The 15922-nt window shown below is 26.1% G+C and overlaps 1 protein-coding gene across 2 annotated transcripts in view; it reads left to right on the top strand.

Moving 5' to 3' along the window:
* The window catches only part of LOC100167273 (regulating synaptic membrane exocytosis protein 1), a 203275-nt gene that overhangs the window by 48722 nt on the left and 138631 nt on the right, over nucleotides 1-15922 (top strand). For both annotated transcript variants that reach the window (XM_029488061.1, XM_029488060.1), the window contains exon 3: nucleotides 13803-13923. In XM_029488061.1, the coding sequence (XP_029343921.1) occupies nucleotides 13803-13923 (121 nt within the window). The remainder of the gene's footprint in view (nucleotides 1-13802; nucleotides 13924-15922) is intronic.

The following is a 15922-nucleotide window of genomic DNA, read 5'->3' as shown; positions in this document are numbered from 1 at the left end:
TTCTGAATCACTTATAAACGTCCAAATTACTATTATTTTCAGAAATTATACATCAGCTATTGCGAATTGCGATTCAATAATAATATTGATATCGATTACATGGAAATTAGAATTTGGATTTTTGGTATTTCTTTTATGACAATTCTGTTGTACTTGTACACATAATAATATTCTTATTTCTTAGCATTGATAAACTTGTAAAGGTCTACATTTTCTATAATTATTTATTATTACTAATAATTAGTTATTACTAACTAACTTACACCATAGATAAAATATCTATTGGATTTTAGAACCGAAAAAAACCGAAAAAACCGAAAAAAAACGGAAAAAACCGTAAAAACCTCTACATCAAAATATAGGTTTCGGTTTCGATTTCGGTTCCTAAAAAAAATGTATTTAAGGGTTACGGTCCGGTTCCAATATTCAAAGGGTCCGGTTCCAAAACCGGTTCTTTTCGGTACGGTTCCAGTCCCGGGTTTACAAAGACATGCGTATTTGAAATGATAAAATAATTTGTCATAAATAATAATTAATAAGTAATTATATAAAATAATAATTAAAACATTATACGGATGGTATTTCTAGCAACTCAATAAATAAACCATATGCAATATAACACAATATTTTCTTAGCATTAATTGATGGATTAAGTCAATTTGAATTTAGTTATTTAAATATAAATAATAAATAGTTATGCATTATCTTATTAGATTTATAACTCTAACTTGTTCAGAATAATTAAGATAAAGGCACTCATTAGTTATTATAAATTATGTTTGTAAGAACTTAAATTAAAACCAAAATAAATTAAATGTATTTATATATTATTATTATTATCTTAGAAATTATTTATTAAATATAAAAGTAGCTTAAAAAAATTAATTATAAAACTTTTTCAAATTAATTTAAACATAGTACATTCATAATTAAAATTGTACAAAATAAACAATATTTGTTCACGCTATAGTTGTAAATTATTAAGATTAGTGAGATCATTAATTGTGCGTTGAGATAAATGTGTTAGATTTCAAGATTTATATATTATATATTATGGTAGGTACTTGGGTAATTTCATTACATTTTAATTTCGATTAAGTACGTGATTTAAGATAGGTACTCTAATTGTTATAAGCTTAATCACGCAGCGAATCAAATGATATAGTTACAGTAACATCGGAAATCGGACACTGCACTTGCGCACTTCAGTTTCATTACGATATAGGTAGTACATACGCATTACGCATATTGTGTCGTCGGCTTGTAAACGAACCGACGACGATAATTCACGATATTACTTGATATTCATATTATTTTATAGTCGTTAAAAATCATAAATCGTAATACAGCACGTTACGCGATTATTTTTCCAAAGTTTCTATTTGGGTTTTACTAACTTGACACATAATAATATATAACGGCTTCAGAGCTGTATTAAAGTGTCTATTTTTACTCAAGGAGCCTGTGGATAATATATAGCCATATTGGTGACTTTGTGCATCCTACATTGGTCCTTGATGCCAGAGGCGTGCTCAGGAATTTTTAATGGAGGGAAAGTGGAGAAGTTAACGTTTTTATTAGGGCAAATTGTCTGATCTAAAATTGAGAAATACAATAATTATAATATGTAAGTACATATTATTATATATTTGTCAAATGTTCATGAGGGCAGAGGTTCAACCCTCTAAACCCCCGATTAAACACGACTCTGCTTGATATTTGAAAAATCGGTGGCTATTATAGTATTATGTCGTCGTTGGGCCGGATGTGATTAACACTCGTTTCGCCACTGCAAAGCGGTTAGTTAGTCTATGGTTACAAATTTGTGGCTGTTTGCATAGTATAACACTATACACAGTACGCTGTTTAAATTAGTACATTAAACATTGTCTGCTGTTGGAGACATACTTGGAGAAAACGGCCACGACGATAGTTTCATTATAAGAAGTCTTGTCATGAGTAACGCAAACAATATAATAATTATGAGATAGGCTACGATTTATGCGTGGGCTTAAAATTTGAAAACTTTACTGGATTTTCCCGACATTTTTCGGTGACAATTTCGTCCGCGAATTCCGTAGTGAGATTCTATAGGCCCGATGCCCGAAGTCCACCGTAAATTATTATCAGTTGAATTACCGTAATATTTCTACTATTATAATGTAATATATTGTTTTTGGATCTTATGATCCGTTGAAATTTAATATAAATAAATATACGCCGGCAACCACGATAAGCTCTACCAAAGGCGACCGCTGTCTATATCATTTGTATAATAGGACTATAAAACAATATTATTTATGGATTCAGATCGTATTATTCAAAACAAAAATAACAACAAAATTAAATTAATATATACCATACCTAATACCTATAGGCTATAATAGTCCTTTTATAGATAGTCTTATATTTTTGGAGAGCGAGTAGCGCGTCATCATTCTTACAATAACCATCTTTGCTGTTTAGTTTCCCCGTGTCCTTATCGCCATCTATTTCATGGATTTTTTCTATACAACCGTATTGAGTAGTACTCTAAAATTCCATCCTCAAATTTCCATCTATAAGTTAAAACGTAGATACCAGTAAGTTAATATATAGGTACATAGGCAAACTTTTAAATACCAGACACTCTCAATCGCTGACATTTTGTCCGCTATTTGGAGATGTGTCCGATATTTTGTAGTTTTTTTTCCCCAAAACAGGTTAAATTTTTTTGGAGTATCCACTATTTAGAGGATAGATAATAATGCTATCAATAAGACGACATTTTGGCGAAACGAGACTTGAACGATACTCCATATCACTTCCGGCCTGACATTACCTGCCATCCGTGTCCCTAGGATTACGTACCTATCCGGTAATAAAGGTACCTAGCTGAAAAATAAATGAACTTTTTGTTCTCGTCAGTGAAACCAGACACCAGTTCACGGACGTTTCGTTCCCGTAAATTGTTAAGATAAGAAATTTGCCCCTCCCCCCCACGGGAGTTAAATAATACGATATTTAGCTGTAGTTTACTTACATTATTATAGAAACAGTGATAATTGTATGCGCCTCCTCCACAACGCTCTTATTTGTAATTTATTGTAAGTTTTATGTTTATATAATAAAATAATATGCAATGTATAATAACATGTTTGAAAAATACTAGTTAGACCTTGGTAAAATAGTCGTACGGCTTATTATTAAGTACAACATTCGAATATTGACTATTGTACATTATGGTCATTGGTCGCTATTAATTTTATATATATTACATTATTACCTATAAAGTCATATAGATCGCGTATACTAGAGGTCTAGGATGTGTAGAGTTACTCGAGTTATTATATTATTATTGTGGACGACAACGGAATAATTGGGTGGAGGGAAAATTAGGTGGGTTTAAACTTGAAAGACAAAAGCGAAACAAATATAGAACGTTTTTGTCTTAGATAACGGCGAATGCTTATAATACCACCAAATAAACATTGGTCTTTGAGATAATATGATATAGCGTATGGGTTTTTTTCATTTTCTATTTCAATAAAATAATCTGGCATTTATGTTGTACTTTACTTAACACTGCGTAACAATACTATTTTATAACAAAGATTATTTATAAAATAATAGTAATAATTATTGAAAAATAATTGTAGGTTTTGTAATTTAACAATTTTATGAAAGATATAATTTTCTGGTATGAATAATTATAAATTACTTATTTGACCGTTTTTTTTTAAATTTCATAAAGGTGTCATAGCCTATTTAAAAATATATAGGTACGCAAACAGTCCATTAAATGTCAGGTAAATTATCCATAAACGGTTGACAGCCAGAAATATTACAACTGGGTAATTAGTATTATTATTGCAGAATAGATTCTGCGGATGTCTTTGATATCAATGCTAATTAATTCATATTTTCTGTAGAATATCCCATTGTTACGTATTATAATTCTTAATAATTATAACTCGATATTATTTGAGAGTAAATAGTACCAAAAACTTGTTCTTCTGAATATTATTACCATAGTCATTAATTATTCTACTGGCGTAAACGCCGAATAGCGTGTGTTGTGTGTAGATTCTCAAAAATTAATTACTAGCACAACACTTGTACGTATAAAACGATTCAATATTTTTCACACTAATGATTTTTGATAGTATTTTTTCTTTTTTTTACTCGGCATTACTTTATCATATTAATCTGAAAATTAAATTCACAACTGTATACTTGTATATCACATAATATAATATTATATTATGTAGCCATTTTGGTATATTTCTCTGTGGTATTATAGAAATTATTTGTTAAATGTATTATTTAATATACAGCTATAATATTATATGCAGATAATTAAATATACCTAATACATTTGAATCTTCATCTTACTGCAATAATAACTGCAGGTTTACTGTAATTTAATGATAATGTTTTGTCTTCTTTTCACGATTATATTTTATTCATTCTTTTAAATATATGAAGTATATTAGGTACTTACATGTTATTTTGGGACCAATTTCGGAAGTTATTGAATATTATTATTTAGACTGCCATAGGTAATAGGTTCGGTTTTTATTTTATTTTCTAAAGCTATCTAATACTTTATCAATACTCAAAATCTAGTTTCAATCAAATAGTACATACTACATACATTAATTAACTCATGATAGTATTAATATCTTCTTCCATATTATGTGAACTTTGGAAAATATATGTTTTAATTTTAAATTCGGCGCACTCCGGACATAGTGCTTCCCATACATCAATTTAATATTATTCAATATTATTATAACATAAAAATAACGAATTAATATTAGTATAACGTTATTATAATACTATTATAATATTATCATTACAAAATGCTGTCTGGGTTATAATCAAAACCAATGGTTTCCTATCTAAGAAATTATATTAGTTACTAACAATTGAATATGTTTTATTGCTTTAATTATACAATATAAGAACAATTATTAACAAAACGCTATAACAAACAGTGAGTTTTAATAACATTTGTGGGTATGCGTTTCCATTGTGTGATCCTGCAGTTTATGAAAAAGAGAAAAATAGTGATCCACCCTAACACCCTAACTACCCTAACTACCCTATAACCCAATATTGATAAGTTTATGTAGATTATATTTTGTGAAATGTATGATATATAATATGCACGTTGGGCTCTTTAAATCATATTATATTCATTACACTTTTTAAAATGTAATGATTTTTAGCTACCTATTTAATCATGCGTGAAAAGTATGAAATAGTATTAACTATTAGATACCTTACAATATCCATTATAATTCGTGGCGAACAACAAAAGATAGGAGTCAGGTAACTAAAATAACAAAATAAATTATAAAATTATTTCCATTTAATCAAATATAACTGCAATGAAGTAATTTGTATTCATCAGTCATACATTTTACGTTGACAGTTTAGTACCTATTTAACATACACGATACATTGGCCGTTTGTCTCTACGATTTTGTAGGATCATAATATAGCCCTTGAGTGTCCTTCAAATACCCTTGTTCCCAAATATTGTAAAATGTATTGCAATTTTACCTACTTTGGACTATAATACATTACTTTGATCGTTATTATTTGAATTTCTAATTATTAGTTAATTTAATTGAAAATAATATTTCACTATTATGAAATAAATAACGAAGGACCTCAACAAACGCTAAAAGATGTTGAACAGTCGTCATGTTTTTAATTAAACATTTCACCGATTTATAGTTTCATTAATGTTTAAGCCTTAATATATTGTACTGAAGTTACTTTAATAAATGATTGAACCTTCATTGCGTTCATATGATTGTACCTACCGTAAAATATAATTCAGGATTATTAGGTCGTGGCCTATAAGGATATTACCTATATTATTATTAAATATAGTAGGTATTATGAAATGCGTGTACCTATACCGATTTGAGATTTCATGACTATTAGAAGTTATCATATTATTCCTCAACTAAACACGCTTACAATCAAAGAAGTTCCATAAAATGTGGTTTACATGAGGTTTGATCGATATTTATTATTTATATTTTATCGTACAATAATATCATTATTATATAATATATATTAATTTTTATAGGTGGAGAATATTTTATATTCTTTTTAAAGTTATTGGAATATTTTACACATCTTGATTTATTTACTAAAAATATTTGTTTGTTAATAATAACAATTTTCCTTAAAAATATGTTATAATATTATTTGATTTAATATCATAGTTTAGCCATCTCTACTGATACGTTCATCAATCCTAGTCATATAGACTAAAATATTTTATGATACGCTTAGGCCTAATTGAATAATAATTAGACGTATTATCTAGGAATAATCATTTTTTTATTAGTATGTTCAATATGCTATAGTTTGTTAAACATGTTTTTGGTTACATTAAGAATTTTGATCCTATGATTTTTATATTTAATATTTTCAAAAGATTCAAAACGATTGGTCTAATATTAAAAGGTTCGGCTCATTGCTCTTTTTTTATTATTCTTATTTTTGTTGACCCACAAAAAATAAACGAATGTCTCGATGCAATAAAAGAAGACACGCCTTGAGATGATCATTGTGTTCGTTATTGAATGACTTTTTAAGTACATTGAGATATATTCTTTTATTAAAAGTATTATTTGATCTTTTTAAAGTATCTAGTGAATATAAAGAGAATAAATTATGGTTACTTTAAACATTATCTAATTTTAATTATTAGTTCATTCAAGGTAAGTTTTGGCGTTCAGGGGGTGGTAATTATTTAATATTTTAACGAATCAATTTATTGAGATTTTTTTTTAAAATTATATTTAAATATCTATATAAATATATTATGTATTATAATTTAAAATTATAAGCCTGTGTTTGCATTATAGAATACAATGCATAGAATACAAGCATCAGACATGTTACATGCTCCATACATACATAAAATATAATATGTAGGTAATAAGAAGTAGGTATAATAAAGAAAAAGTGGACCGACGATGAAAAAAAATTGACCTGCTTACATTTTGGCACCCCTATTAAAAAAACTAAAATGGCGCCTCTCTGAAAATAATATATAAAAAATAAATTATGTGCTTGTAGTACCTACCTATACTTAAAATCCCGCAATTTGTTATCAATTACATCCTTAAAATCGAATTATATACGTATTAAACATAAAAAAAAAATACACATAAAATATTTTTGTAACACATCCGAAGATATTTTACAAATAAAAATAAATTAGTTAGACCAATAATATTAATGCGGATCTAGTGCATGATATAATATAGCATGGACATACTCTGTATCATATCATGACCATTTTGTATTATGGTATATTTCCGGATGTATTAAATATATCGTTTTAAATTATCTAACATTCTTGAAAAATGGAATAACTAGCTAAATGTTTAACTACTTATATTTATTTTGAATAATAAATGCTTTCGGTAATGTTCCTATATAGAATAAATATGATTTATATTAGTATTATGAGATAAGTTGTATAGTTATGTGTGGTTGCACTGACATGCAAGTATACGAATAAATAAATGCAATAGGTAGAGTAACAGCTGCTTACATGTTTAACTTTATTTTACCATTTTTTGAATTTTTTTCCAAAATAATGAATTAATTTAATGTGACCTGCTTAAAGTATCACCACTTTTGAATTTCTAGTTCATAAATGACAGGCTGAATTATACTTTGGGAAATGTTAAACAACTAAAAAAAGTAGAAGTTAAAAAATAAAAAAGCACACATCATTGTAAAATCAATAGCCTCTTTGCTCCAACTTCGAACTTGGTTATGCAATGTAGTAGCATATCGATGCAAATTGTTATATGTAATATATTATTATACCATTTTTTAACAGTGGTTTAATTAACAGTAACTATTAAGTAATACAACTGTTGTATTACTTATTATTATTCAAATAAATTATAATCGTACACTTATTCGTAGGTAATATTATTATATTCAAATTTAATTTTTCTAAACAATATATTTTTTCCTACCGTTGTAAATTTAAATTATTTTAAATTACAAGGATAAATTAATTTGTTCATAATATACCGGAGAACGAATAACCCAAATTTGAACATTTATTAAATATATATATTTTTTTAATCCATATTAAACTTATGGATGGTTAATTCGGCTAATTAATTCACTATTTAATAACTGATTTTGTAGAAAGAAAACTTTTTTTTGGGTAATATTATTAAAACTTTTAAACCCAATAGGGAAATTTTTGTTGATTAGTTTGTAGTTGATACGTTAAATTGTGTGAGCACAACTTCACCATGCATATCCACCACGAAGATATAATATATTCTTGATTATATAAGTGATCTTAATACAGTATATTTTTGTTTTTAGACGAATTCGTATATTATATACATTTATTGTACAAATGATGTTCATTAATATCAATTTTAACCAAACGGTGGGTGAACATAGATTGATGTTTGTTTTTTACAAGCCATATTATTGGCAACAAAATATGATAGATAATACGGTTGGATGGAAGTGGTGGGGGTTGGATGGTGGAAAGAGTTCGTGTAAAAAATTCAAACATAATTAGACCCCATCACTCGGAAATAATAACAACGTGCACGCTATATACTATATAGATGGCCCTGCTGAATTAATGCTGTTTTGAACTGCGGTTCTCCTTATACTCGTAATTTTTTTTTATGATATAAAAAAATTACAACGTTTAATGGGTGCCCAAGTATAAAATATGAGTTTCTTCTTTTCTCCCTACTAAATCTCGTTTATTCCTTCCTGGAAAATTGGGTTTATGAAAAGTACTTCACGCCGTGCTTCCATCGTATTTTATTTTTGATGTGACTATTTCCTCGCAGACAACCTATTTTAAATTTTTCGATTCACTTTTTTTTTTGTTCTATAGTTTAATGGTTTATCCGTATTCAATACAAATCTAAATGTATTTCTACAGGTATGTTTTGTTTACTGTTATATGTATATATATAAAGAGTTTATAACTGATATTCAAATCACAAGAATTCAAAATGTATGTTTAAAATCATTTTTTACCTATGCATATATTTTTCACCCACTGTGCAAACTCAATCATATCGTCTCAAAATATTGATCAAAAGTTGATTTTTGTTCTTAAAAAAAAGTTCTCGGATATTCAGAAAAGATAAAAAGTATCAAGTTGCAAAATCAGTATTCATAATATTAATTTTCAAATTGCTTACAGTTCATTTACAGTATTATTTAAGTTTGTACACTGTTATTACTTATTACTTATTATATAGTAAGTTTATTATTAAATCTATTTTGTTTAATAATTTAGGTAACGTTTGCAAGTAGAAAAGTTAAAAATTATAAATATAATATATTTGAATAAAATTATAATAACTTTTAGAAATCTGAACGAGTATTAATATTTTCATTTAAGCCATAGGTGTGTTCAGACTTTGGTGACTGAAGGGGCACAGCAAATTTTTAAATTGTGAGATCTATTTTTTTTTTGAGACATGAAGAAACATTCATTTTTTTGTTACAAAATTCAGAATGGTAGGAATATTTTTTAATTATGATCAAAAAGTATAACCATTGTCAAAACAATAAAAATACTTTTTCCCATCCATTATACAAGGTAGACAACATACAAATTGTATATCTATTAACTAATCAGTAATAAATAATTTGAGTTTCTGACAAAATTTAAATAATTTTAACAAGTCGTAAAATATCTAAACACATTTTTGAAATGATAATCGGTAATTGGATATTTTTAGCTAATATAAACAATATTATCACTGGTTAGATAAAATAGTATTTAATCTGTGATATCACAGCGCAAGACCTGATAAATGGGCACAACAGTATCATTGCATGTTATGTAGTTATAATGAATTGATGAACATAATATTATAATGATCATATAATCACTAATTAATAAATGCGTAACTAAAAAAATTACAATTAATCAAAATCTATAAATTATATTATGTAGGTACTGCAGGGTACACACGATTTTTTTTTATCCTGGCATGATTTTGTTGGAGGCACACCCGGCCCCTCCCGTAAACACGCCCATGATTTAAGCATTATATATGATTTAAAATATTGAATAATGTATAAGATGTATGAGAAGTAGAAGTAACTTATTTACAATAAATTAATAATTAATAGAGAAAAATTACACAAAATACAGTTTCACAATAATTGAGTTTGAGAAACCTTGATTTTTTTAATGTTGAAGCGGGAAGTGTGTTTGATGATTAGGTAGATGACTGATTAACTGATTGGAATTATACAATATGGAGTTTTGCATGGAAGCAAAGATGAGACGACCAGGTTAACCGTTAAGCGTCTGTCCAGTATTAGACAAAGATATTTCACTGCAGAATGACAATGATACTATCAGTTCTTACTGGGCTAAATTGTCAGGTTTGGATGTGAATTGATTCTTTAATTGTGCAGTTAGAGACTTGTGGTGAAATATTTGAAATGGATGTTGATTAAAGGGCATTATTATCTGCAAAAGTTCTGTATATTATGTCATTATGATGTGAGTTGGTTTGAAGTATATATTATATAGTATACAAGAAAGGTGCTATGTCGTTGCCTCGAGGGACATCAGCAGTAATAGAAACCTGTTTTAATATTGTTGGAAGATGTGGTAAATATTAAAGGGATAGTTGCCACTTGTCTTATTCTAATAGGTGGAGCGGTAGTTCCCTACGAGTAACTCTTATCGTGTTGTTTCACACGTCTTCTGTACGTCATGTGCGCAGACCACATGAGATTTTGCATAGTTAAAAATGAAAACAGCATAAATACGTAATAATCGTATTGTATCATGATTCAAAAATATTTCTTATTAGTTTCAAACGAATTTATTGAATTATGAATAAACATTTATTAAGTTTTACTAGGAACTTGTTTATAGTTTTTGATTTCAACGTTTCCGTTATATTGAGTACTTAATAAGAATACAACACTGAACGCAATTTGCCGTCACCGCTGAACCGAACCACTGAACCCTGCCGGCCTTATATGCTCTGTATATTAGTATAAGGTCTATGCCCAGACCACATTATATAGTTTAGACACAATTGTTAATAATATATGTTTAAAAAGAATAAATGTAGTAAAATATACCCAGCAAGTTATTTATCTATAGTTTTACAATAATTATTCATTACCTATTTATTATCTAGAATAATGAATTCGATTTAATTATTAAATCAAAAATAGGTTGGATTCTTGTTAAATTTTTCAAAATCTAATTACATTTTTTAGATGAGTTTTACCTTTTAACCATGGTAGAGAGTAAACCAATTGACAAATGTTGCACGCAACTCGATATTTTCCCCTCCGAAGAAAATGTATGAATCATAAATATGTATTAATAAGTAACCATTAATTGTATAAATACCTAATTATGGGAATGAGCCATTAGGTATTTTTTACTTTCTAATCGTTTCTATGGCGACAGACAAAGCATGCAAAATTGGTTAGAAAACCAAAATATCTGTACCCAGCACGAAAACATATTTATGTTAATATAAAATGCATAATTTTATTCCAATATACAATTATGATATAATGATAAGTTGTTTATTATTTTAATGTGTTTTTTGAATTACCAAATACTTTTTGTTGCTTGATATTTTTCATTTTAAATATTATATAGACCATTTAATAGATTTTTACTTAAACTATAGTTACAACCATATTATAACCATAATATGGCTTCTCTAAATAAAACAAATAATACGATTCTGATCCTTACGTATTATTGAGCGATTTATTTGTGCTAAGCTTATTAACCACGTTTGAATATTTTAGTGGTAGGTATATCCGGTAAAATAGTAATTTAAAAATAGAAAAAAAACAAATAGCGTAATAACTAATATTTGCTTATTTTTAAAAACCTCTTAAATAATATAATTAACAAGATATAATATTACGATATTCGTATATTTCGTATATCTATTGTTCTAATTTTATTTTTTTAATAATTTATAATAGTTGAAATATTATACTCACAAGTTAGTAAAAATAAAATATAGTCTTATTGAAAATACTTAAAGCCGTTCTCACTAATAGTTTATACACAGTTATAATAGGGGTTTTATCTATTTTGTCCAAGTTAAATCCTTGAAGGTATTTTCATTCTCAAGACATAATATTATTATTAATAGTGGTTATAATTTTATCAAAATACAAAATGAGTTTATACGATTGTTTTAATTATAATATAGTTACGTTTCGTGAATTATTATAATAAACTAATTTTACTAAAAATGAATTGTTGCACAGTAGCATAATATTCAGTGGTATTTATTAACATAATATTATATATCAATAAAATAATTAAAGTTTGGTATGTAAAATTCCTGTTGTGTTTTGTAGATTTGTTATTTAAACAATTATTCCAACATATTACATAACTGTTGATATTTGTAATGCATATGGGAGTATACGTATATCATAGTATGATATCAAACATTTGTTTTGTCGTCAATGATTTATTATACAATAGCTATGATTATAAAATATGAAAATAATCTATTTAAAATTATTACTGAGTTGTTAACCAGATATTTTCTCCAGGTTCTACCTATTGGAAATACGGTAAAGATATACAGTGCGACGACTGTCAACCTATGAAAAAATACAATTCTTAGAAAATAATTTCTCTAAAAAGTGATCACGTAACATAATATAAGAAGAAAGTGTTTAAAAGTAGTTTTCCGGCAATAAAATAAAGTAGGAAAAAAGGAAAAAAAGAAATCAGATTTTCATAAATCAGTGGGGCTAAATGCCTGGTTTTACGTTTGTTCGTGATTTATTGTAAGCAATCGAGGTGTCGGCGAGAAGATAAAAATGAAAAGACGAATAAAAGGAGAACATTTCTATAAATTAAAAGAAATAAAAAGGAATCTTTCCATGCTATATTTAAATTTACATTATTTTGTATTTTCGTTTTTTTTGTCATGGAATACAGATGTCTAAAATTATTTTCGATTAATTTCAGTCACGTTCCGTTGTGATTATGATTATACTAAATATCCATCAATTGAAAACTGAGAATAAAGTTGAAAAGTAAACCTTTACATCATTTATTCTCTTTAAAAAAGTTTTAAGTTGAAAAGATTTATTTTTTATATTTATAACAATATCTATCATAATATGTATTTTGTAGCTGATTAAAAATAAAAAAAAGTTAATTAGACTTTTTATTAGAAATCAAATTAGTTTTATTAATTCTGAATTAATTACTTTTACAATTTTTTTTCTGCAAACTTTTAATTCAGAAGGAATACATTACAAGTTTCAATTATTCCTATATATAAATATAATAGATGTCATCGATTGGAGATCAAGTCTGTTGGTATAATAAAAATACAATTTTTTGACTTGTTCAAATTTATCAGAATTGTCTTGTATTTTATGCTACGATATAATAAAATATTAATATTTATCTAAGTATTTAGATTAAAATAATGTCAGAACACAAATATAATACTTCCAGTATCAATAGATCATCCAATTATTATAAGTCATGTTTCAGATTTTATAATTTTGTAACCAAATTAAATGGATTTTTAATTGATCATTAAATTTTGTCATAATATTAATGAATTATTTTGATGAATATAATGTGAAGGTTGATTTTATCTATTATCATATTAATTTTATCATTAAACATTTAATATAGAGGTTAGGTTAGGTCCAATACATAGAATATAGTTTTAATTTGTAGGTATTCGTTTTTTGTTTGAAATTTATATCTAAATTAATTTTTATTTAATTATTTTTAGATCGTGCCTCCTGTACCAGAAACTAACTCTGGGTCTGAATCATCAGTGCCGGAACAAGGCACTAGATTCAGTAAAATCAGACAAACGCTGTCATCAAGTTTAATGACAGCACAAGACAAAAGTAAGAAATTTGTATCATATAATATGTATTTATTGTATTTTATGTGTATATAAGAGTTTAATGTTTATATTAAGAACATGCGAGTTTTAATAAAAATATTATAATATATACGAAATAGGTGGTGGTATGTGTGTCTTTTATATTCGATTCTAACACTATAAAAATAACTATGTTGAAATAGAATATGAGTCTTAATAGTTAGTTTGAATTTGAATGCTAATTTTTATTCAATTTGAATATTATTTAAATAATTATAGGCTTGAATTTAATTTAATAAACAAAATAAACAGTTTGAAATAAATCATTCCGAATTCATCATATAGTTACTTGTACTACCACTAAGTATTATTATACTAATTTTATTTAAACTATGAAACATTTTCAGCAATTTTAATTTATCATTACATTGTCTTCAGTAAAAAATAAAAAAATAAAAATTTTGAAATCATTAAATACTTTTATTTGATTTGCCTAAAAATTAATTTGGTAGGTATTCCTCATTTAAATTTAACGTTATTAATTTTTTTTTCAATTACCATTTAATAGTTATTATATTTAAAAATATTGAATTTAATATCGATATGTCAATATGTAAATCAGTAAGTTTAAACTTATTGGTTTTATGGACGTTAAACTCAATTTGCAGGTTTCTTTAGGCAAGTGTATAATACATATTAGCCATCAGTTACCTTTAATTGTATTTAATGTATACATGTTATATAATAGTATTTAAGAATATTAAATTAAACCAATCCAATAATGCAATTAAATTAATTAGTTTATTCAAAATATATGATTTAATGTACCTATGAATTAAAATAATTTGTTAAATCAATAGATTGGATTTAAGAAAATTAAATTTAGTCTGAAAAAGGTCTTTTAGTCACCATATTATTAAAATATTAAAATGTACTTATTAAACTATAAATATATGTTCCTTGTGTTTAGCCATAGTAGCTAGATAATACATTATTCGTGTAAAAAGTGATAGATACCTATAGCTCATTATTTAAATAAACCTTTCCTATAGATAGATTTATAAGAATTTCTGGAAGCATTTATCAACATAATTTTAAGACCCAATACATTTATCTTTGGTTGAATTATTGGGCATCTATAAATTAGTAAAGCTATTTCGAGACCCTTGATAATTTAATATTATACCCAGATTAAATCCTTTATCAAACTAACCCATGTGGCTCTGATATATATATAAATGTTAATACATTTATGTTTAGTAAATAATATACATTATATATGTACCTATAACCACATTACCATAATTTGGTATGAAATTGTATAACTAAACGTTAAATAATAGTGATAATATGCTTAAACCATAATGTCATGTTTATTTAAAATTTTAAATATTTATTCTGAATAAGAATCGATTATTATAGTATGGTTGATTAACGATTAATCCTAGTTAAAATTAAATTAAAATAATAATTGGTTAGAAGATGCTCACAAAATCAAATTAATTTTAAAACCGTACTTAATGCTACTTTAATACAATAATATTTACTAAAGCGATTTATGAGAAATATTTAAAATTATTTAGGTAGCGGACATATTTTATGTACTTAGTTAATTAATACAATTTAAAAAAATTAAAATTAAACACAAACCTCCAGTTATTTTAAAAAGTGTACGCTCAGAGAAGCTTAAATTTATATCTACTGAGCGAATATAGTAGGTATATAATCTAGGATAACTACACGGTCTACGAAGTACTTACATTTTAGGTTAATAATATATTTTTCATTTTATACAATCTCCTTGGTTAGAATAGCGAACGATTATTATGATCAAAGAAAGTACCTACTCATATTTTAAAAATATAATATAATATTTACAATCTTTTAAAAATAACGTTTCGATTATTTTATCATATTATTCATACATAAATTATGTTTTATCAGTTACGTGAACATTATTAAAAAATTAATAATACCAAACATATAACTTTATTATGCTTACTTCTTATACTCAATATAGG

This window comes from Acyrthosiphon pisum, chromosome A1 (assembly GCF_005508785.2).
Source record: "Acyrthosiphon pisum isolate AL4f chromosome A1, pea_aphid_22Mar2018_4r6ur, whole genome shotgun sequence".
NCBI classification, from domain to species: Eukaryota; Metazoa; Arthropoda; class Insecta; order Hemiptera; family Aphididae; genus Acyrthosiphon; species Acyrthosiphon pisum.
Note: the sequence above shows the minus strand (reverse complement) of the source record. Positions and strands in the feature narration are given on the sequence as shown.